The sequence below is a fragment of the Schistocerca americana genome, chromosome 3 (genome assembly GCF_021461395.2).
Source record: "Schistocerca americana isolate TAMUIC-IGC-003095 chromosome 3, iqSchAmer2.1, whole genome shotgun sequence".
NCBI lineage: Eukaryota > Metazoa > Arthropoda > Insecta > Orthoptera > Acrididae > Schistocerca > Schistocerca americana.
Window position 1 is genome coordinate 314827105 of NC_060121.1, and position 25732 is coordinate 314852836.

Below are 25732 nucleotides of genomic sequence, written 5' to 3' on the forward strand. Positions count from 1 at the left end.
GTGCCGTCGTCACAAAGTATACACACAATTAGCTTAGCATCGAGCCATCGAGCACAAATTTAAAATACGGTATAAACTAGGTCGCAGTTCTGGCAGAGTCATATATGTCACAAAACAGATCTGAAGGAGGTCATTGCTGACCGAAACCAGTAGTTTAAGGACGAAAAGCTTTTTGATCATTGGTGGAAATAAAAGAAATTCATTCGTCACACTCTTCTCTTGTGGGTGACTTCTGTTTGTTGGTATTCTTTTTTCTCCGCTCGTGCTGCCAGATGCCCTGTCAGCAAGGCAGTGACCACCGAGGCTGACCAACCAGAGCGCTCACGAGTCTGGTCGCTCATGGAGCATTAGGTTAATCCGCTGATAGCACTGCCTGCTGTCTCGGGCAGGAGATATCCGCTACCGATGTGGTAGGCCGACTCTGGTTGGTCTGTAGGAACACCGACTGTCAGTTTTCCTCTAGACTGATGTGCGTCGAGAGTCATTCTGTAAACTGAAAAGCATTCTTCTGGGAAGAGCTCATTCCACCATTCATTATGCTTCTATCTTCACGTTAAACGGGCCATTCTCTGTACGCAATGAGGGTGAGACACACACTACCGGAAGTATGGCGTGCAGACCAGCCGCTCTGAGCCGCGGATAGATTGTGTATCTGGGAACTGCTTCGCAGGTCTGTCTCTCTCGAATAGTACGGTGCCTTTAAAAGGTGTTGGTGGCATAACTTCAAAACTATACCAACACACTATATTCTACTCATAACTTAAGAGCAAACACCACTGCCATATTACTGTTAGAATGCACTCATCATCGGAGGTTCGAGTCCTCCTTCGGACATGACTGTGTGTGTGTGTGTGTGTGTGTGTGTGTGTGTGTGTGTGTGTGTGTCTATGTGTGTGTGTGTGTGGTTTTGTGTGTGTGTGTGTGTGTGTGTGTGTGTGTGTGTGTGTGTGTGTGTGTTTTGTCCTTAGCTTAAGTTAGTTTAAGTTAGATTAAGTAGCGCGTAAGCTTAGGTACCGATGACCTCAGCAGTTTGGTCCCATAAGACCTTATCACAAATTTCCAATTTCCAATGAACTCATTTTATTTTTGAACCACATTGGCAGGGAGTAATCCGCTTCTATATGAACAGGGCAATTCTAAGTTGTGGACTAACATTGTCCGTTCTTAATTGTGATTGTTCATGCTGTTCCCTGTACTATTTCCTCTGTTTCCGATTATGCTTAACTTCTATACGGTAATATACAATTCCATGTTGACAGGCATCTGTTTAACCGTTGTTGTTGCGGTGTTAGAGCGTCTATGCTATACTGTGTGCTGTGCTGTGCTATGTGTGTGTGTGTGTGTGTGTGTGTGTGTGTGTGTGTGTGTGTGTGTGAGAAGCCAGTCAAGAACAGTAAGTGCAGATTCTTTTTTGTCACCAGAGTGTTCAAGTGTGTGATGTGGCCCGCCACAACTTCCTTTCTTGTATCAACTTCTTCACCTCACGGTAACACTTACAAAAATCGTTCAAATGTCTCTGAGCACTATGGAACTTAGCTTCTGTGGTCATCAGTACCCTAGAACTTAGAACTACTTAAACCTAACTAACCTAAGGGCATCACACACATCCATGCCCGAGGCAGGATTCGAACCTGCGACCGTAGCGGTCGCTAGCTTCCAGACTGTAGCGCCTAGAACCGCTCGGCCACTCCTGCCGGTGGTAACACTTACACCCAATGTCCACCCTTATTTGTTGAATGTTCTCTGATCTATAAACACATTTCCTAACATATCTCTTCTCCTTGTTACTGTTATCCATACACGAGTACTCAACGATTCTGTGGAGAATTTCCTGTTCTTTAACTTATCACTCCACTTACTTTTCAGCATTTTTCTGTAACACATCAAACGTATAAATTCTCTTTTTTTCTGCTTTTGTTAATGTCCATGATTTATTGATACAATGTTGTGTTCAAGACATCCATCTTTTAAAAATAAGGCCTTTTTTGATAAAAGTACACTTTTTCTTGATGAAGACTCTTCTCTTTATCTGTTCTATCTACTTTCTGTGTCTTTCATGTTTCCTCTCTCGCTATTCTCTTGTTTATAATGTAGCAGAATTCCTTTATTTCATTTACTATGGGACCCCAATTGTATTGTTACGTTTATCGCTCATCTCATCTTTGGTCCTTTTTTGGTCTATTGTCACGTTTACAGTGCGTGCCAGAGGATATTCAACACCGTCGTTAGTCTCTCGCTAGTGCAACGCGGAAAGAGGAAATTTGAGGTAAGTCCTTGTGGGACCAAACTGCTGAGGTCATCGGTACCTAGGTTTACACGCTACTTAATTTAACTTAATCAAACTTACGAAAAGGATAAGAAACACACCCGTGCCCGAGGGAGGACTGGAATGTCCGACGGGGGGAGCCACACGAACCGTGGCGAGGCGCCCAAGACCGCGCGGCTACCCCGAGCGACGGAAAAAGAGGATATGGTAGAGATAAAAATAATGGAATGGAAATCAGAAATTATATGCTGACGACATAACTGCCATAGCGGAAAACGAAGGGAAACTGGGGAAAACCTTAGCAAACATGAATATCGAGAAACAGAAGCATAAAATCAAAATTAACGTAAGGAAGGCCGAAATTATGGCATGCAAGGGCCAACCTATCGCAGGAGACATTGCAGTTAACGATATATCACTCAGACAAATAAATACCTTCAACTACTTAGCATGTAAAAGCAGTACAGACAGCGAACGTAAAAAAATTTGGGAATTTGTCGTAAGATCTTATGGGACCAAACTGCTAAGGTCATCGGTCGCTATGTTTACACACTACTTGATCGAACTGAAACTACCTTCCTAAGGACAACACACACACCCATGCCGAGGGAGGACTCGAATCTCGGACGGAAGGAGCCCCAGCGAACGTTCAGCTGACATAAAGGGCAGAACTACACAGACAAAAGCAGTCTGTTACAAGAAAAAGATACTGCTTGGATCGAGGATTCAGAACGTGGAGACCAAAAAAAGCTTGTTAAGTTCTTTGGCTGGAGCGTAGCCACGTATGGCACGAAAATATGAACTATTTGTGCATGTGAAAAGAAAAATCTGAAGTTATTTAAAAAGTGTTGCTGGAACATGATGTGAAAAATCTCGCGGAAAACAACGCTCACAAATGAAAAACCCTTAGAAGAATATGTGAAGCAAGATCTCTGCTACCAACACTATGGCCAGCTGCACCAAAACAATATCTTTCCTGGCCGATGAAAAAGAATTAATTATTCGAGGCAAGAGAAGGAGAGGTAGACTGCCTTGCTCCAAACAGATCAGCTGTTATGTAGGATACGCTTCGCATGAGAAATTGAAGAGACAAACAGACAACAGAAAGAAGTTTTGAAGAAGAATTGCTGCCAACCAGTTGTCGGATTAACACTTAAGAAAATGTGTGAATAATCTTTCGTCTCGTGATTTTTACTAATTTTTTTCTGAATGGTTTTGCAATATTTTGAAATTTCCCTAATTAAAGCGAAAATGAAGTGAAATGATCGTATGACATTGATAGCCACGAGGCCCCACCAGGGGCAATTCGACTACCGAGTTGTAAGTCTTTTCAACTGATGCCAAACTGAGCGACTTGCGCGTCGATTATGATGAAATCATGATGAGGACAACATGGCACCCAGTCCCTAAGAGAGGAAAGTCTCCGATCCAGCCGGGGATCGAACCCGGGGCCGCTGCATGGAAGTTAGACGAGCTGACCACTCTGCTAAAATTAACACGGGAATGCTTCTCACGAGTGTTGTAGCGACAGAGTACTTGCAGCGGGGAGGAGACGGAGGTGGGCGTGCCGGTACGAGGGGACGCGGTGTGTGGTGTGTTGCCTACGTTGCGGGGGCCAGGCGCGGCAGCTGCAGCGGAGCCTGTCTGAGGCAGTAGCGGTGTCGGCGCGGCAGTGAGCAGACGTACCAGCAGTCAGCTGCTCTGCTCCCAGTGCAACGGGCGACGAGAGACTCACTGCCGCCATGGCGGCAGCCGCCGGACGCCACGGGTGAGTCGAGCAGACGCCTGCCAGATAAGTTGTCAGATTGCAGCGGTGGTGCGATTCATAGCGGCCAAGACAGCTATATCCATGTCCATAGTATGCAAAACGCCGGGAAGCACATGGTGGAGAGTATTTCCAATCGTACCATGTCTTAAGGATTCTTCCTGTACCATTCACGTATGGAGCGCGGAAGGAATTACTGCTACATTGCCTCTGTGTATGGTGTGATTAATCTTACCTTCGCCGGCCGGAGTGACCGTGCTGTTCTAGGCGCTACAGTCTGGAACCGAGCGACCTCTACGGTCCCAGGTTCGAATCCTGCCTCGGGCATGGATGTGTGTGATGTCCTTAGGTTAGTTAGGTTTAAGTAGTTCTAAGTTCTAGGCGACTGATGACCTCAGAAGTTAAGTCGCATAGTGCTCAGAGCCATTTGAACCAGCCAATCTTACCTTCGATACTTACTACGGTTTCATGAAAGTTTATAAGCAGGCTTTCGTGGTACAGTTGACGTTATCTCCAAACGCCCGCCTATTCGGTTTTTCAGCGTTCCCGCAAAGCTCTCCCGTGAGTGAAACAAACCTGAGACCATCCGTGCTGCCCTTCTTTCTAAATTTTCAATAGCCACTGTTACTCCTATTTCGAATGGGACCCAAACAGTTCAGCAATAGTCTACTGTTGGTCACACGGGTCATTTGTAATCCGCCTCCTTCGTAGATACCATGTTTACATTTACACCCCGCAGGTAACGTTGACTCACTTTCACTTTCCCCCTTACTCTTTCAGTCGCGAATGGGTCACGTGGAGAACGACTGTAGGTTATTCTCCGTCTGATCTCCAGTATCTCTACTTTAGCTTTCACGGTATTTTCGCTCAACACATGTAGCGGAGAGCAAGTTGATTCTCGAAATTTTGACACACTGATTGAATTTTTCTAGTATCCTACCAATGAACCGCACTCTGCCACATCTTCTTCCCACGACTGAGTCCAAGTGATCTTTCAGTTTCATATTCCCGCAAATTGTAAATCTAGTGTGAGTTTAGAGAATCAGCTATAGTCATACATTTTTTTTAAATATTTAAATCAATTTGTCGAACTTTCCACTATTTTGAAATCTGATCTGGATCTGATGGGATATGTGTGTAAGCTTCTCAGATCATTATAGACAGTACCATAACCTGCGAAATGTCTGACATTACTGTTATCTGCCATGCCATTAATATATAACAAAAAAATGGCTCTAAGCACTATGGGACGTAACATCTGAGGTCACCAGTCCCCTAGAACCTAGAGCTACTTAAACCTAACTAATCTAAGGACATCACACACATCCATGCCCGAGGCAGGATTCGAACCTGCGACCGTAGCGGTCGCGCGGTTCCAGACTAAAGCGCCTAGAACCGCTCGGCCACACCGGCCGGCTTAATATATAACATGAACAATGAAATGATTATGTAGCGAGCGTGCAAAATGGATTCTGATTTTGCGCAAACTATTAAGCTTTATATCCAGTACTAACATTACTAATCTGACATGAAGTGCTCTTATACGTCATACAAAGTAATTAGGAGAAAAATCAAACTTCCAGTCTTCTACTTTTAACTGTGCAAGCTGTCGAATTGGTTGAAACACTACACTTTTATTCGTGAGATTGGGGTTCAAACCCGCGATCAGCCATTTGTATTTGGGTTTTCTGTAGTTGCCCAAAATTACTTCGTGTGATATTATGTCCACATATAAACAATACAGAAAAGTTTAAAGACACGACAGGGGACACTTTGCGTAATTATTTGTCACTCGCAAAAGAAGCGCGGGAAAGTTGGCTGTGAGTATGGCCGTGTACATGAGCTGCTCGCTGTTATCTTGTCAGCCCACGCGGTCGCACGAAGGCTTGTGTAGTGCTGAGATGCGTAACAGACGGAGGGCATCTAATATCTTAGGGTTAGCCGCATAGGTGCGTATCAAGGGACTGGAGAGCCTCAAAGTTTTTGCGAGGTAGCATCAAAACCGTGAATTTGTGTAGCGTACAAATCAAAGCGAAGGTCATAGGTGGAGCTTATTTTTTGCTCTTTAATTATTAAGTCTACAACTTTGTTTCCGTCGTTTTGCAATAAATGGCAGTAGCTGCAAGTGGTGGTGCAGGTGGTGTCATACAGTAAGCTTGGGCGTTTGTAGAAACAACGCCATCAAAATACTAGTCGATTTGTGATAGCATCATAAAGTTACTCTCGATTGAATATGTCAACTTATGAGCCCAGTTCGCGTCATATGCTGGAAGTTTTAGTTTTCTGCTTTAACAGAAAGAAAGCTGTGGGTGAGGCTCATAGAAAGCTGGGTGCAAGAACGCTCAGAGAATGGATTCAACGCTTCAAGCACTGTGATTTGGACGCCTAACACCGATGTGGCGGCGGAAGGGAGAAGGTTTTCCGAAGCTGTTGAAACCGATGGAAACAATCACAGAAGATCGATATAAAAAGCAATCCATGCGTTTGAGCATAGCACTGAAAGACAAACGAACACAATACAGCGACAGACACGAAAAGGTGATTTTGCAGCATGACAGTGCTTGACCGCTGGTATTTGAACCCGTCAAAACATACTTGGAAACGATGAAGTGGGAAGTCCTGCCCCACCCGCCATATTCTCCAGACCTTGCTCCCTCTATCTTTTCTGATCAATGGCACACGGCGTGGCTGTTCAGTACTTCCGGTCATATGAGAAGGAGTGAAATTGGACCTCCGCAAAAGACGCCCAGTTCTTCCGCCGCAGGATTCCTACAATGTCCGAAAGAAGGGAGAAAGTAGTGGCCAGAGATGGCCAATACTTTGTAGCGTAAAGTTGTACGTTTTTCACGATAAAGCCTCGAACATCGAGAGAAACGGGAGGAATCAAAATTATGTCACCCTTAACACTTTAATTTGATCAAAATAACTTTATGTCAGTACACACTAATGTAGTACTACTTATTTGCAAAACACCAATAAATATAGGGTGCAGAAAACAACGTATTCAAAATTTTGGAGTATTTAGAGATGATAAAAAGAAAAACATCTTTAAGTGCCGAAAATGTCACAGGTCCAACGTTTCCAATCTACGTGTCCAGGAAGGTTTTGACGCTATTGGCATTCAGTGGAGATATTCGAACTGCCGTGTTATGAATATTGTTTCAGAGGCGTTGCTGACCTCATATGAATTTCTTTTTGTGCTAAGGTGATGAATGGTCCGGTATACTAGATACCGACAGACAGTCCAGAAAAGCTGGTAGCCCGTTTGGCAGAAGCTGCAGCCATTATTCGGGAAACACCTGGTTGTTCCTTGCGCGTTACATAATCGTTAACATGCAGATGCCACTCATGCATTAATGGAAACAGGGGACATTTCCAGCAACATCTCTAAAACACTGTTCATGTCACTTGCCGCAACTCCTTCATGGACCCTTAGTGAGGAAACAGTGCACCTGAGACGTTTTTTCCCATAAAAAAATGTTTCCGCTTCTCTCCTCGAAACACTAAAATTTTGTACAAGTAGTTTTTTTCACCCTGTATATCGTCTCTTCTTATGGCCTTACGCGCGATATACTATGGAGAGAATAAATTTGGGCGAGTCCTTAAAGAATTAAAAGTTCTCAAACCTTTCACTCCTCGAAATGAAGATCGCCGGTTTCCTATGTGCCATAAGCATCATGTGTTGGCTTAACTTATCAATTACAAATTAGGAGCAGGCATTTCAATTCCAAAGAGCACCTTCGTCAATCCAACGTTGTTTGATTGCTCTTGTAATAACTTGACAAGCAGTATTAGTAACCTTACTGGATATTATTTTCATGAGCAGACAAATATGACTTATTATTGGACTGGAGGCTCGGTGGGTCTTAGCGGTTACAGGCAGACGAAAGTAAGCCAGCCGGCCGGTGTGGCCGAGCGGTTCTAGGCGCTACAGTTTGGAAACGCGTGACCGCTACGGTCGCAGGTTCGAATCCTGCCTCGGGCATGGAGGTGTGTGATGTCCTTAGGTTAGTTAGGTTTAAGTAGTTCCAAGTTATAGGGGACTGATGACCTCAGAAGTTGTCCCATAGTGCTCAGAGCCATTTGAACCATTTTTGAAAGTAAGCCAAGTTTCCTTTATCTTTCTTGTTGTATATAGTCGCATTGCAGAGACAGCATCCGTAGCAGCCCAGTTTTTTTTTATACCAGCGGCAATACACAATCAACACGTCCACTGCGCGAATGGTAATGTTACCGATGACAGCGCTGCTGAAATGGATTTGCTATACACGGTTTCCCGAAATTTGTCCAGCAAAGAAGATGTAAAAAATATTCCATAATCCGAATCTAGAATAGCTGCCAACATGAGTAACTTAGAAGTAGGATGAGATTTTCACTGTGCAGCAGAGTGTGCGTTGATATGAAACTTCCTGTCAGATTAAAACTGTGTACCCGGACCGAGACTCGAAATCGGGACCTTTGCCTTTCGCGGGAAAGTGCTCTGCCAACTGATCTACCCAAGCACGACTCACGCCCCGTCCTCACAGCTTCACTTCTGCCAGTATGAAGTCTCCTACTTTCCAAACTTTACAGAAGCTCTCCCGCGAACCTTCCAGAACTAGCACTCCTGAAAGAAAGGATATTGCGCAGACATGGCTTAGCCACAGCCTGGGGAATGTTTTCAGAATGAGATTTTCACTCTGCCGCGGAGTGTGCTCTACCGTCATATCAGCGCACATCCGCTGCAGACTGAAAATCTTATTCTGGAAAGATCCCGCAGGCTGCGGCTAAGCCATGTCTGCGCAATATCCTTTCGTCCAGGAGTGCTAGTTCCGCAAGGTTCGCAGGAGAGCTTCTGCAAAGTTTGGAAGGTAGGAGACTTCATACTGGCAGAAGTGAAGCTGTGAGGACTGTAAGATAGGATTGACGGAAAACTTCAAAAAGTTGAAAGAAAGGCACCTTTTTTTTGTATTATCGCGAAGTAGGGGAGAGAATATCACGGTTATAATACGCGAGTTGGGGTGGAAATCATTAAAACAATGGTGTTCTATGATGAGACGAGAGCTTTTCACGAAACTGCAATGGTCTCCGGATGTTAAAATATTTTGTGGACTGCAGCCTACATATAGAGAAATGACCATTAGTAAAATAAGGGAAATCAGACCTTGCACGGAAAGATTTAGGCGTTCGTTTTTGCACATGCTATTCGAGAGAGAAACGGTCGAGAAATAAAGTGCTGCTGTGAATTATTTGCCAAACACTTAAGTATGAATTCCAGAGTAGTACAATAGATGTAGATATAGCCGTAGAAGTAGAGCAAAATAGATTTGTACGTCTAACCAGAAACAACGCATTTTGCAGACTGTCGAAGGAGATCGGGGCATATGTCAACGACACTTGCTAGAGCATATGACATATCTCATACTACGACGTCGACCGTATTCCGTGGGTAGTTCACGTAATCGTATCATGTTCGACAAGTTCAGGGTCTTTTAATTCACGGTTGTCAACCTCGAGGAGATCGTTTACCGATGATTAGTTTGAATAACATGCCAGCATCATTTATATTTCTTCGATCACGTTCGCACGCGAGGCAACATTTGGAAGAAATGAAATTACAAATTTTGAAAACCAACATGAGGACGGATGAAAATCCTTCTGGCACAAATCAGGTTAGGCAAAAGCAATACGTTTAGATGAATATGTGGACTGGAATTAGAGATGACAGGCTAGTAGATGTGTATATTCTCCCAGACCGTCTTACGTATATTGTTTTCAATGACCGTTCACACCATTCTACCAGGAGCTACAGAATGTGACGCTGAGAATAAGCTGAACAGTGGGATTCCTGCACATTTCAAACACATTATTCGCGATACACGGGATGATATCTACGATATAAACCGGGCGTCTCTCCTAAAAGCCATCAGGCGCCTTTTCTCTGGCGCTTCGGCAAATATTTGCAATTTTGTGTTTACAGTGTGTAGCTGGAGTCAACCCAAAGAACACTGCTCATCACGTCTTTTATGCGATGTCCAATGTGGACCGAAAGCGTCGGTTTCTTTCGTGCTATAAACAAAATTATTTTTAAAGCGGAATTTTACGTGCCCACTCGACAAAGTAGCAACGGCCTTGCCGCAGTGAATACACCAGTTCCCGTCAGATCACCAGTTAAGTGCTGTCGGGCGTGGCCGAAACTTGGATGGGTGACCATTTTTCGGGGTGCACTCAGCCTCGTGAAGCCAATTTAGTTGCTACTCGACCGAATAGTAGCGGCTCCGGTCACAGAAAACCATCATAACGACCGGGAGAGCGGTGTACTGACCACACGCCCCTCCTATCCGCATCCTCATTGAGGATGACACGGCGGTCGGATGGCCCCGATGGGCCACTTGTGGCCTGAAGACGTAGAAAACACTCGATAACATGGTCCCAAATTAGTCTACTGCGATATTCGTTTTACTGATATGTATTAATAGGTAAAGTAAAACACGAAGAATAACGAGTACTCCAACAGCGCCTGAGCTTGTTGCATAGCGGAAGCAGTCCGCCCAGGACAGGGCAGTGCTGTCGGTACTGGAGTGCTGGTTATTCTTCGTGTTTTACTTTACCTGTTAATACATACCAGTAAAACGAATATCGCACTAGACTAATTTTGGACCGATCTATGGAATGGTCACGTAAAATTCCGATATAAAAATCGTTTTATTTGTAATGGGATACAAACCGACGGTTCTCGTTGACAATGGGCGTCACATGAAAGACTTGATGAGCAGTGTTCATTTGAGTTGATTCCAGCTACACACTGTAAACACGAAATTGCAAATGTCTGACGAAACACTAGAGAAAAGGCGCCTGACAATTCTTGGGAGAGACTCCCTGTGTGTATATCATTTTAGTTTATCTGTTAGACATTCCTAATGCAGAGATGCTCCATGATGTGTTACGGAAGCCAGCGAAAACATTGTGTGGCTTTCAAATGTTGCATCAAACCATGATACTGCAAGTATATGCGAATGTAGATTAAAACGGTGACCAATTTGAAAATTTGTTACGAGTTTGTGGCTTGAGAACTATATAAAACGTTCGTTCATTAACAACTGTAAAACGTAGTATGACTCGACGGTTTAGATGAGCCTTTTTTCTTGTTTGGTGTGAAGAAAGCGTCCTCAAAGTTTGGAAAAGTATTTCTGACACAGCCTTTTTCTAAAACTGCAGTGTTAATTTTTATATTATCGTGTGGCAGTATTTGCTTGCTGATATGGAGACTGGAAGACTAGATTACGTTAAGGATCCACTGACGAAAATCTCTCTATCTCTAATGCAAAGACAGGGAATAATTAGCCTCACCATGTGTGACATTTCTCAACCATTAACAATTAAGTCGAGTGATGCTGAGGGAATTAGATTAGGAAATGAAACACTTAAAGTAGTAAAGGAGTTTTGCTATTTGGGGAGCAAAATAACTGATGATGGTCGAAGTAGAGAGGATATAAAATGTAGACTGGCAATGTCAAGGAATGTGTTTCTGAAGAAGAGAAATTTGTTAACATCGAGTATAGATTTAAGTGTCAGGAAGTCATTTCTGAAAGTATTTATATGGAGTGTAGCCATGTATGGAAGTGAAACATGGGCGATAAATAGTTTGGACAAGAAGAGAATAGAAGCTTTCGAAATGTGGTGCTACAGAAGAATGCTGAAGATTAGATGGGTAGATCACATAACTAATGACGAAATATTGAATAGGATTGGGGAGAAGAGAAGTTTGTGGCACAACTTGACCAGAAGAAGGGATCGGTTGGTAGGACATGTTCTGAAGCATCAAGGGATCACCAATTTAGTATTGGAGGGCAGCGTGGAGGGTAAAAATCGTAGAAGGAGACCAAGAGATGAATACACTAAGCAGATTCAGAAGGATGTAGGTTGCAGTAGGTACTGGGAGATGAAGAAACTTGCACAGGATAGAGTAGCATGGAGAGCTGCATCAAACCAGTCTCAGGACTGAAGACCACAACAACAACAACAATATCTGTTTGTAGAAACCGGTTTCCAGAGCTCAAATCCACATAACCAGTTTACTTATTAATGTAATATTTCAGACATATGAACGTTACATACACTTTTTCTGTTCAGTGAAAGACAGTGTTTCATTTTACGATTGTAGAGAATGATTGCGATACAGAAGTCACAATATCGTAAACCGGTACCTCTTAAGACGTATTCTAAACACGTCAAGAACACTAAATTTCCACGGTCGTAGAGCAAAATCAGAAGCTTCCTCGAAACAAGCAGGGCAGCATAATTCACGTACTCGCTAAAAATAGTCATCAGAGGCAGTGTGATGATTAATGTTGCCCTTGATCTGCCGAGGAGAATCAACTTATCAGCTGGAATGAACCGTAGACCAAACACTTTAAGTGAAGATGATACAGATGTATTACTTGCCCGGACGCTTCTTCATGGCTCCAATTGAAATTAATGGTCACGCAAATAATTTACACACAAATACTAAACGGAATTACCTTACTGCCATTCTGTACAAAGTGTAGCATGTAACTGAATTTCATGTCTCCCGATTCTTCGTTAACTTGAAGCTTCTTCTATAACTAAAGGTCTTCTATGCATCTTTGATTTTCTCGTTGTGTCATTTACGTTTTTGTGAGAATCGTGGGCAACAAGCAGATTGATAGTCAGTTACGAAACGCGCATTTAAGCGCGTAAATGGATCGCACAACAGTTTACGCCCGCAGAGATACGAAGGAAGATGAGAGTATCATGTGCCCCTTATTACGTGGTCCCTGTGTACAGCAAGAGTGGGGAAAGAAATTGACTTCGTTGTTTTTGAAGCACACATGCCAGAACTTACTTAAAGCATGTACGGATACCCAGGAAAACGTAAGTCTTTGTAGTCGGAATGGGGTTCGAATCCCGTTCCTCCATATCACGAGTCCAGCGTAGTAACCACTGTCTCACTCCCTCGCCAGTTTCTGCCCACATACGGATCGTAATGCTACACATGGGCCCGTCCTGTCCTAAATCTGCTCAGCCACGACAGATTTTTCTGATAAATCTACGGAATTTACCACATGCACTAAAATAAAATTTTTAATCAAAACATAACAAAAAAGATCATTGAAGGAATATTTACGTTGAAACTCAATAATCTTACTTCAAGGCCGCGCGGGGTTGCCGCGCTGTCTCAGGCGCCGTGCCACGGTTCGCGCAGGTCGCCCCGTCGGAGGTTCGAGTTCTCCCTCGGGCATGGGTGTGTGTGTTGTCCTTAGATTACGTAGTGGGTAAGCCTAGGGACCGATGGCCTCAGCAGTTGGGTCCCACAGGAACGTACCACCTCAAAATCTTACTTCAAGACCATGTCCTAAGCATACACCTATTTCATGAAAAGTATCTGGACAGCTAGTTGCGGACATTAATATTAAGTGTGTCCATCCTTCGCCCTTATAACAACTTGAAGTCTGCTGGGAATACTTTCAATGAGGTGCTTGAATGTCTGTGGAGGAATCGTAGCCCACTCTTCTTCAATAGCCAAAACCAGAGAAGGCAGTTGGACGCTGTTGTCTGGAGCGAAGTCGATGTTCCAACTCATCCCAAAGGTGTTCCATTGTGTTCAAGTCGGTACTCTGGGCAGGCTGCTTTATGACAGGGTGCACTGTCTTGCTGATACAATCGTCGTCTCCGAACTGTTCGTCGACTCTACGGAGTACATAATGCTGAGAAGCATGCTACATCAGTCCGCATTTACCGGGTTCTTGGGCGTAGCAAGGGCATCGCATCCTAGCTACCCCCATACCGAAACACCATCTCCTCCGTACATTGCGTATGGTAGCTGGTTATATTCTCGAGGAATTCGACAAACCCCAACCCTCCCAGCGGATTGCCAGAGGGTACAGCGTGCTTCATCACTACAGCCACGCATTGTCCAGTGGCGTTACTCTTTACGCAATATCATGCGTGACGTGACACTGGCTACCGAAATGTATGGCTTATGAGGAGTTCCTCGGCCATTGCATCCCATTTTTAACTCCATATGCACAGCCATTGTGATAGCTGGACTGGCTGTAGCACTTTGGAACTCACGAGTGATTCTTTTCACTGATTTTATAGGATTTTTTTTACAAACACCTTCCGCAGTGCTCGACGGTGTCTGTTCGTCAGTACATAAGGTGTCTGCCTTGTCTCGGCTTAACTGTGGTTGTTCCTTCACCTTTCCACTTCACAGTCACATCTCCAACGGTCGAATTGGGCAGCTTTAGAAGGATTGAAATGTCCCCGATGGATTTGTTACCGACGTCACACCCAGTGACTAGTCACTGGGCTCTCGTGACCGACCCATTCTGATTTTACTGCTTCTCTATTGACAACACAGTATTCCCCGTTTCCTTTCAAACGCCGCGAGAGTCTGCCTCTCATTACATCCAATGGCCAATTCCGCATTTGATAGGGGTGTACTGATACAGTCGATCAGAATGTTTTTGCGATATATTCTCTCTACCGGGCCTACACTCTATACGGACGCTTGTCGACGCGGAGGGGTATCAAAGTACGAGTTTCAAAACATTCCGCAACTCCTCTCTCACTCTTTGTCTCTCTCTCCCCGTCTCTCTCTCTCTCTCTCCCCACCCCTCCTCACTCCCTCTCAATCTGGATACGATCGCCATAAATGCTACGCAAGTAGCGACTACGGAATTACATATTCCCTGCCGCCGTTGGATTAGCAGCTGCAGCAGCAAGTCGTATACCCCTAGCTTACTTATTTGTTACATAGTTTAATTCTTAATTTCTTTGCGTGTTTTTGGATACTTGCTTTGTTTAATTCATAAATTTCGGGCGTATTATAGTATTTGAGAGTTGTAGCATCGCGCCTTAGTACCTGAATAGTGTAAATTCGCGTAGTCGTCTGTCTTCTGTTTTTGTTTTGAACGGCCAGTGTCGGTTGGTCACAGCCAGTGTGCTCCCTGCCGTCGTTGGATTAGCAGCTGCAGCAGCAAGTCGTATACCCCTAGCTTACTTATTTGTTGCATAGTTTAATTCTTAATTTCTTTGCGTGTTTTTGGGTACTTGCATTGTTTAATTCATAAATTTCGGGCGTATTATAGTATTTGAGAGTTGTAGCATCGCGCCTTAGTACCTGAATAGTAGATTCTTATTTAAATTGCGTGTGAGTTTCGTATAGGAGGCGTAATTTCGAGTTTTAGTTACTATATTCGTAAATTCAGGCAGACTGTAGCGCAGTCGTTAGGCATTTGTACAGGTTAGTTAATACATTCTTTGCGTGTCTCCCTTGCGTTATCTAGGCACGGACTCGTGTTTCAGTAACTGTTGTTCAACATCGATTAGAATGGACAGGGACTGTGATTGCTGTGTTCGGATGAGGGCTGAGTTGGCATCCCTTCGCTCACAGCTGCAAGCGGCGCTGACTTCGGTCGCGCAGCTTGAGGCTGTTGCCAATGGGCACCACTGTGGGGAGCCGAACTTGGGTATCACGGGGATGTCAACCTCGTTCCGTCTGTCCCCAGATCGGTCTGCTGCTGTGGTTGCCCCGGTTGCTGCCCGCAGTGGGACTGAGCCCTCGCCTGTGGTTGATTGGGAGGTCGTTCCAAGGCGTGGCAGGCAGCGAAAGACGTCCCCGGACGCTGATCAGATAGCCTCCTCGGTGCGTCTGACAAACAGGTTTCAGGCACTGTCTCTGGCTGAGCCAGATGCAGCTGCCTGCCCTGTTTCAGAGGATGATTCTCAGCCTTCAACGTCCGGGCAATCACAGAGGGTGGGCTTATTGGTAGTTGGGAGCTCATGTTAGACGCGTAATGGGGCCCCTTAGGGATATGGCGGCTAAGGAAGGGAAGAAATCCAGTGTGCACTCCGTGTGCATTCCGGGTAGAGTCATTCCTGATGTGGAAAGGGTCCTTCCGGATGCCATGAGGAGCACACGGTGCAGCCAGCTGCAGGTGGTGGCACATATCGGCACTAATGACGTATGTCGCTTTGGATCTGAGGAAATTCTCTCTGGATTCCAGCGGCTATCTGATTTGGTGAAGGCTGCCGGTCTTGCTTACGAGATGAAGGCAGAACTCACCATCTGCAGCATCGTTGACAGAACCGACTGCGGACCTTTGGTGCAGAGCCGGGTGGAGGGTCTGAATCAGAGGCTCAGACGGTTTTGCGACCGTGTTGGCTGCAGATTCCTTGACTTGCGCCATAGGGTGGTGGGGTTTCGGGTTCCGCTGAATAGGTCAGGAGTTCACTACACTCAGCTGGCGGCTACACGGGTAGTGGAGGCTGTGTGGCGTGGACTGGGCGGTTTTTTTATGTTAGAAGGCCTCGGGAAAGTACGGGGTGGGCTGCAATCTCAAAGGGTGTATGGCAAATACAGGACGTGCTTGGATCAAGGAACAGTCGGAATTGTAGTTGTAAATTGTTGTTGTTGTGCTGGGAAAGTCCCTGAGCTTCAAGCGCTAATAGAAAGCACAGAAGCTGAAATCGTTATAAGTACAGAAAGCTGGCTAAAGCATCAAATAAGTTCTGCAGAAATTTTTACGAAGTCTCAGACGGTGTTCAGGAAAGATAGATTAGGCAGAATTGGTGGTGGAGTGTTTGTGTCTGTCAGTAGTGATTTATCTTGTAGTGAAGTCGAAGTAGATACTCCGTGCGAATTGGTATGGGTGGAGGTTATACTTAACAGCCGAACTAAGTTAATAATTGGCTCCTTCTACCGACCCCCGGACTCCGATGATATAGTTGCTGAACAGTTCAGAGAAAATTTGAGTCTCGTAACAAATAAATACCCCACTCATACGGTTATAGTTGGTGGGTACTTCAACCTTCCTTCGATATGTTGGCAAAAATACTTGTTCAAAACCGGTGGTAGGCAGAAAACGTCTTCCGAGATTGTCCTAAATGCTTTCTCTGAAAATTATTTCGAGCAGTTAGTCCACGAACCGACGCGAATTGTAAATGGTTGCGAAAACACACTTGACCTCTTAGCTACAAACAATCCAGAGCTGATAGAGAGCATCATGACAGATACAGGGATTAGTGATCACAAGGTCGTTGTAGCTAGGCTCAATACCGTTTCTTCCAAATCCATCAGAAACAAACGTTAAATAATTTTATTTAAAAAAGCGGATAAAGTGTCACTAGAAGCCTTCCTAAGAGACAATCTCCATTCCTTCCGAACTGACTATGCAAATGTAGACGAGATGTGGCACAAATTCAAAGATACAATAGCAACAGCAATTCAGAGATTCATACCTCATAAATTGGTAAGAGATGGAACTGATCCCCTGTGGTACAAAAAACAGGTCCGAACGCTGTTGCAGGGGCAACGGAGAAAGCATGCGAAGTTCAGAAGAACGCGAAATCCCGAAGATTGGCTAAAATTTACAGACGCGCGAAATTTGGCACGGACTTCAATGCGAGATGCCTTTAATAGGTTCCACAACGAAACATTGTCGCGAAATTTGATAGAAAATCCGAAGAAATTCTGGTCGTATGTAAAGTACACAAGCGGCAAGACGAAGTCAATACCATCGCTACGCAGTGCCGATGGTACTATTACCGACGACTGTGCCGCTAAAGCGGAGTTATTGAACGCAGTTTTCCGAAATTCCTTCACCAGGGAAGACGAATGGAACATTCCAGAATTTGAAACACGAACAGCTGCCACCATGATTTTCTTAGAAGTAGACACCTTAGGGGTTGCGAAGCAACTCAAATCGCTTGATACGGGCAAGTCTTCAGGTCCACATTGTATACCGATTAGGTTCCTTTCAGATTACGCTGATACAATAACTCCCTACTTAGCAATCATATACAACCGCTCGCTCACCGATAGATCTGTACCTACAGATTGGAAAATTGCGCAGGTCGCACCAGTGTTTAAGAAGGGTAGTAGGAGTAATCCATCGAACTACAGACCTATATCATTGACGTCGGTTTGAAGTAGGGTTTTGGAACATATACTGTATTCAAACATTATGAATCATCTCGAAGGGAACGATCTATTGATACGTAATTAGCATGATTTCAGAAAACATCGTTCTTGTGCATCGCAGCTAGCTCTTTATTCGCACGAAGTAATGGCCGCTATCGACAGGGGATCTCAAGTTGATTCCGTATTTCTAGATTTCCGGAAAGCTTTTGACACCGTTCCTCACAAGCGACTTCTAATCAAGCTGCGGGCCTATGGGGTATCGTCTCAGTTGTGCGACTGGATTCGTGGTTTCCTGCCAGGAAGGTCGCAGTTCGTAGTAATAGACGGCAAATCATCGAGTAAAACTGAAGTGATATCAGGTGTTCCCCAGGGAAGCGTCCTGGGACCTCTGCTGTTCCTGATCTATATAAATGACCTGGGTGACAATCTGAGCAGTTCTCTTAGGTTGTTCGCAGATGATGCTGTAATTTACCGTCTAGTAAGGTCATTCGAAGACCAGTATCAGTTGCAAAGCGATTTAGAAAAGATTGCTGTATGGTGTGGCAGGTGGCAGTTGACGCTAAATAACGAAAAGTGTGAGGTGATCCACATGAGTTCCAAAAAAGATCCGTTGGAATTCGATTACTCGATAAATAGTACGATTCTCAAGGCTGTCAATTCAACTAAGTACCTGGGTGTAAAAATTACGAACAACTTCAGTTGGAAAGACCACATAGATAATATTGTGGGGAAGGCGAGCCAAAGGTTGCGTTTCATTGGCAGGACACTTAGAAGATGCAACAAGTCCATTAAAGAGACAGCTTACACTACACTCGTTCGTCCTCTGTTAGAATATTGCTGCGCGGTGTGGGATCCTTACCAGTTGGGATTGACGGAGGACATCGAAAGGGTGAAAAAAAGGGCAGCTCGTTTTGTATTATCACGTAATAGGGGAGAGAGTGTGGCAGATATGGTACGCGAATTGGGATGGAAGTCATTAAAGCAAAGATGTTTTTCGTCGCGGCGAGATCTATTTACGAAATTTCAGTCACCAACTTTCTCTTCCGAATGCGAAAATATTTTGTTGAGCCCAACCTACATAGGTAGGAATGATCATCAAAATAAAATAAGATAAATCAGAGCTCGAACAGAAAAGTTTAGGTGTTCGTTTATCCCGCGCGCTGTTCGGGAGTGGAATGGTAGAGATATAGTATGATTGTGGTTCGATGAACCCTCTGCCAAGCACTTAAATGTGAATTGCAGAGTAGTCATGTAGATGTATATGTAGATGTAGATGTAGAATTCAGTTTCTACAAAGGCTGTAAATCGTCACGAAATCGATAATGGAGCAGCAATGCTGACAAATTGAATCTTTTATGTTTGATAATCATGTTCGATTTAATACTGGCTAAGTTCCAAGAGCTGTGCATGTGAGACGTAACTGATCACGTTCAGACCCTGTCGGATTTTATCTTCCCCATTGTTTAATACGCAAATTTTTCTGCATTTTAAACTACTGTAATGATAGTTCCGGACAGGTGGTTGCTTACTCTTGTGGTGTGACGGCATTATACATAACCCTTTATGATTAGTTATCGATGCGTAGAGAAGCGCCGTCTACGGAAACCACATGCACTACGTGATCAAAAGTATCCGGACACTTGGCTGAAAATGACTTAAAAGTTCGTGGCGCCCTCCTTTAGTAATGCAGGAATTCAGTATGGTGTTGGCCCACTCTTAGCCGTGATGACAGCTTCCACTCTCGCAGGCATATTTTCAATCAGGTGCTGGAAGCCTTCTTGGGGAATGGGAGCCCATTCTCCACGGAGTGCTGCACTGAGGAGAGGTATCGATGTCAGTCGGTGAGGCCTGGCACGAAGTCGGCGTCCCAAACATCGCAGAGGTGTTCTATGTGATTCAGGTCAGGACTCTGTGCAGAGAAGTCCATTACAGGGATGTTATTGTCGTGTAACCACTCCGACACAGGCCGTGCGTTATGAACAGGTGCTCGATTGTGTTGAAAGATGCAATCACCATCTCCGAATTGCTCTTCAACACTGGGAAGCAAGAAGGCGTTGTGATACAGCCACGCAACAAGGGGTGCAAGCCCCCTCCATGAAAAACACGATCACACCATAACACCACCGCCTCCGAATTTTACTGTTGGCACTACATACGCTGGCAGATGACGTTCACCGGACATACGCCATACCCACACCCTGCCATCGGATCGCCACATTGTGTACCGTGTTTCCACTGTTCAATCGTCCAATGTTTACGCTCCTTACACTAAGCGAGGCGTCGTTTGACATTTACTGGCGTGATGTGTGGCTTATGAGGAGCCGCTCAACCATGAAATGCAAGTTATCTCACCTCCCGCCTAACTGTCATAGCACTTTCAGTGGATCGTAATGCAGTTTGGAATTCCTGAGTGATGGTCTGGATAGATGTCTGTCTGTTACACATTACGACCCTCTTCAACTGTCGGCGGTCTCTGTGAGCCAACAGACGAGGTCGGCCTGTACGCTTTTGTGCTGTACGTGTCCCTTCACCTTTCCACTTCTCTATTACATCGGAAATAGTGGATCTAGGGATGTTTAGGAGTGTGGAAATCTCTCGTACAGACGTATGACACAAGTGACTCCCAATCACCTGACCATGTTCGAAGTCTGTGAGTTCCGCGGAGCGCCCCATTTTGCTCTCTCTGGATGTCTAATGACTACTGAGGTCGCTGATATGAATTACCTGGCAGTAGGTGGCAGCACAATGCACCTAATATGAAAAACGTACGTTTTTTGGGGGTGTCCGGATACTTTTGATCGCATAGTGAATATAGTTTTAATTTACAGACGAAAAATCCTGTTTAATTTTTTGTTGGTCTAACAGTTTAATCACTAAACAACATCAAAGTCTTTTTTGTTTATCGAAATGCTCTACCAATCTGATAGTCGCCAAACAGAATACCTGAAAACCACCGACAAAATACCCACGGTGGAAGCATAAGCTACCAATACTATGAAATGTTTGTCTTTCGAAGACCACTGTAAGCTTATCCTCTCTCTTTCCCTCCGCACTTTCTTCATATCTTTAATTGTTTTGCTCTAGGCGGTCGAATTGTTAGGGTGGTAGCGAATACGTCATGTCTGGTTTGGATGTTTAATGACAACGTCCCTAAAATCACGACATGCTTGAAGTTATTAACTGTTATTTCATATTATTTCGTGATTTACGTAGTTTCAAATAAATGAGAATATTTTTCACCGATTTTTATTAGCACAATAATTCAAACGCATTTATGGTTGCTGTATTTACACCCACTCTGTTCATAACATTGGAGTTCTGTAGGGTCTATCCGTGCTGCGATAAGCCATAAATATGATGGATGCCCACTGTTTGATAGAACCGGTTTCTAATATACTGCTCCAGCGACCATTAAGCGTTACGTTATTAATCCGTGTAACCATAAATCAAAACGACCTGATCACGTGCTTGTGTTTTAAACACCGTAACATCACTTTAAGTCAACTTACTTTGTTAGTAATTATATCACCTTGGCAGTCTGGTCCTAAACTTAATAGTAACATTTATGTATATAATGAATATTAATTCTTTTGGCGGCTTTTCAGTTCTGTTAGCGCCCGCTTCACATCTCACGTGTCCGACCTCACAGGCAGACACTTAGTAGCTCCTTGAACAATCCACGTATCATTCTAAGGAATACAGTGGAACACTGTGGTTGTCCACATGCGGATCTGAGAATGTTTCATTTTAATTAAAGCTGATAGGCCGCCGTCAAATGACTTACGTCACTATAGCATTTCTTGTTAATATGTAAGCGGGTCATCCATTTTCGTATGGACTTGAGCATCACTTGGGTCGACAGGATACACCGTAGATTTTTTGCAACATTAACGGAGGATAGTTATCAACCTGCTCACATAGCGTGACGCGCAGTGCGCTAGCTTGAGACACAAGGTGGTGAGCCGACCCGGAACGAACCCGCGAGACCCAATGCCCCTGACAGCCGTGGGCTGGTTCATCGGCCAGCTTGAGTACGCTATTTTGGAAGTTTCCCACGCTACTTCAGGCAAATGGTGAGCAGGTACACACATTCCGCTTCATAGAATACGGTACAGAAGCAGTTAAAATGCAATCTCACACGGGGCAGTTTATACGGTTCACAGCCGAGAGGCGCTTAGCCCCATCACCCCCCCCCCCCCCCCCCCCAACGCGCACCGCTACTTCAATTACCTTGACGGTCACCAGGAAGGACACCCATCCACAGTGTTAAATCACAAAATGAAATGTGCCAGATTCTGGAAATACGAGGGAAAAGAAGTGGAGGTTACATTTACAGGTATGTTACTGACAAATATTCATTACACCACAGTTCTTCATCCAGCCTCATATATGCCATAAATTTGATGGTTTTTCACTGCTAAGTTCCTGAATTACTGTTCCCGTTACCGTTAATCCATGTGGCCATAGCTCGTAACTGCCCGTTCGCATACATCATTTATACAGGGTTTTCGGAAATTCTCGTCATATACTTCTATGACTTGCAGAGGGAAGGGAGTACATAACATTTTCAATACGAACAAACGTCTGGAAACGTACCATTTCTGTTTACGACGCTTTCAGTTCATATGTTTAACTTGTCCTCTTCAGCTTTAACTGTTGAATTAGACGTGACGCAAAACAGTTATCTAATAACAATTCGAAAGGAAACACAACGATACATCCATTTATCAAAGCACATTTGTTTGTATTAATAATTAAACATTACGTGTTTACATTATTCCAAAACAAAAAAGAACCTAGCATACTGTACGTAAGTACAGTATTGATGCATTAAAACAGCGGCTAGATGTGGCGACTACCAACGTTGTTACAGACGTTGCACCTTCGAAGCCTGTTCTGGTACACACTCTCCATCCCACCTGTTATCTTTTCAGTTTCTAGTGTAGCGGTCAGAAATCGTGCCAGCAGATCTTCCTCTGTCTCTCTTCACGATTCCTATTGGGAAGATAAGTAGAGGGTTGTAATATATTCCTAGATTCATCACTTAAAGCGTTTGCCAGTTCAGTTCCAGAATCTTCGTGATCTTCTACAGTGGATCGAACAAACCTGTGACTAATTGCATTGCCTTTCTCTGTATATTTCAGTATCCCCTATTAGTCCTATTTCGTACGCATCCCACATCCTTGATCAATGTTATAGGATGGGTCGCAAGAGAGTTTTGTATGCAGTCTTCTATGTAGGCTGTTTGCATTTCCCTAGTATTCCACTAATTAACTGCAGTTAGTTTGGCACCTGTTTTAACCATGACTGATACTATGTGATCGCCGGCCGCTGTGGCCGAGCGGTTCTAGGCGCTTCGGTCTGGAACCGCACGACCGCTACGGACGCGGGTTTGAATTCTACCTTGGGCAGGTTAGTTAGGTTTAAGTAGTTCTAAGTTCTAGAGGACTGATGACCTCAGATGTTAAGTCCCATACTGCTCAGAGCCATTTGAACCATACTATGTGATCGTTCCATATCATTTCCCCACAAATTTTAACACGTAGTTATTGCATGAATTGATCTGTTACAACAGTGACTCACTGATATTGTATTTTGTTTGTGAAGTGCAGATTGTTACATTTCTGAACATTTAAAGCACGTTGCCTCTTTGAGTATTTGCACAGATATTTTCAGACAGTGCTTCATATCTTTTGCTGTGTGAAGGGAGCAACTCCTTCTTCTGGACTTGCTAACTGTAGGCTGCAAAAGATCAAGTGCTTCTCGGAGATCCAGTGGGCCGATGCCGAGGACTTGTCCCATGATTCGTCGAAGATCTGCTCGTAGTAATTTAAACCCTAATGGCTGTCTCATGTGGCCTTCTCCGGGTTTTTGCTGAGGAATATGGATCGCTCTCGATGGGAAATACTACCAACGTCCTTATGGTCATTGTTGTTGTGTCTAGGAACCCTGCATACTCGGTTCACTAGACAAACAATCAAACAAATCGTATGAGTTTTATTACAACAAGACAAAAACAAGTACTTAACTTTGATCTGAGAATTCTTGTAGTCCTTTATACATGCTCATCCACAAGTGCAATTACACAGATGTGTTGCAAGCAAAGGGCGACATACAAGATAATCAGTCTCCTTCAGAATAGAGAAATACAGGTAACACTTCTGGTCCTAGCGACCGCTACTAACAAAAGTCTGTCAGCTGAGCTGCACTGACTGCTGATCTCTAACTGTGCTACGTAGTGATTGCTAATGAAGAGGCTACGATACGTCGGCTAACGAAATGGCTAACGTTGAGGCTACTATCCCGAAGTGGGCTTCCAGCAATCGGGCAGCAATTAATATACGATCAGAAAGAATAACTTAAGACCAAACAGTTTATGTCCTCTCCACCTAAGGGCCACTGCTGTCGCGTTGTCGTCTTGGCGGTAGGTCGGCAAGCGTGCGATTGGCTGACCTCTTCTCACAGCTTACTCTTCTCTGTCGTTCCCGACTGGCGTGCCGGCGCTGACTTTACGACGGAACAATTGTAGAAAACCATCCCGTCGTCTCCAACTCTCGTTCAAAATCGAATTAATGTCATCAGCACCCATTATGCTTGAACAAAAGCACAAAAACTGCACACAACAACACTATTTTAAGACACTAGATAAACCAGAACAACAGCTGCTGGATAAAAGAAAAAAATTAATGAACTAAAATGGACAATGACAACAGCTTTTGTCAAGGGAAATTTAGGACGTTGCTATAGGAAACAGTCTATACAGCAAAACAGAGAAAAAGTAAGCACTATGGATAAAAATTTTGACGCCCTCAGATGAAATTTCACGAATGCCGTGTGTCACCAACTCTAGCCCTTACAATGGTCTCAGTTCGGCGAGGAAGACCGTACACACGTTTGTTCAGGTACGCCACTCGTCGATGATTGGTCCCTTAGAGCTAACATATTGCGGATATGCTGATTGCTAAGTTTCACTCGCTGTTCCAAACAGTTCCAGACATTTTGTATGGGATTAAGATCGAGTGATTTAGCCGGCCGATCAAGCTACGACAGGGTGGCTGTGTGTTCATCAAAACAGGAACGCATGCGCACGACCTTTGAACACCGCTGTAGTCGTAATGGAAGACAGGGGTTCCACTCCATGCTTCTCATGAAGATGTATAAGAAAGGGGAACGCTTGATCACCGAGAATCAGTAAACATTATAAAAATTGATGTAGGTACGTACGTCACACATCTCCTCCTACACTTCTTACACATATCATTTACTGTCTGGAAAGAAGCGCTGCCGGTGATAGAACCACCTACCTATGAAAGTGGCGGGGATGGTGGTGTGTATGTGAAATATTTAAACTATATGTGAAATATATGTGACATGTGCATACAGAAGAGACATAGCGGGGAAAAAGCTCCTTCAAAACCCCTGGATCGATTTCAGCCAAACTTGGTACACATGTTACTTACTATCTAGAAAGGAACACTGTGGGAGTAAGAACAAGGAACCTTCTATTTGGGAGGGGAGGGGTGGACACAGAAGCTTGGGGGAGCAGGAGATGGAGGGACAGAGAGAGGGAGGAGATTATTGGCACAGATACGATGGAGGAGGACAAAGAGAGGGTGCGGAGAAGATGGACAGAGAGAGGTGGAAGGAGGAGACAGGCAGAGAAAGGGGGAAAGAGTAGATAGAGAGAGGAGGAGGAGGAGGAGAAGATAGATAGAGGTGGAAGTAGAAGACAGACAGAGAAAGGAAGGAAGAACAGATAGACCTAGAGATGGGG

At 44.3% G+C, this 25732-nt stretch overlaps 1 protein-coding gene across 2 annotated transcripts in view; it reads left to right on the forward strand.

Annotated features, from left to right (window-relative positions):
* Positions 1-3925: 3925 nt before the first annotated feature.
* The window catches only part of LOC124605346 (collagen alpha-1(XVIII) chain-like), a 650709-nt gene continuing 628902 nt past the window's right edge, over positions 3926-25732 (forward strand). For both annotated transcript variants that reach the window (XM_047136964.1, XM_047136965.1), the window contains exon 1: positions 3926-4034. In XM_047136964.1, the coding sequence (XP_046992920.1) occupies positions 4009-4034 (26 nt within the window). In that variant the 5' untranslated portion in view covers positions 3926-4008. The remainder of the gene's footprint in view (positions 4035-25732) is intronic.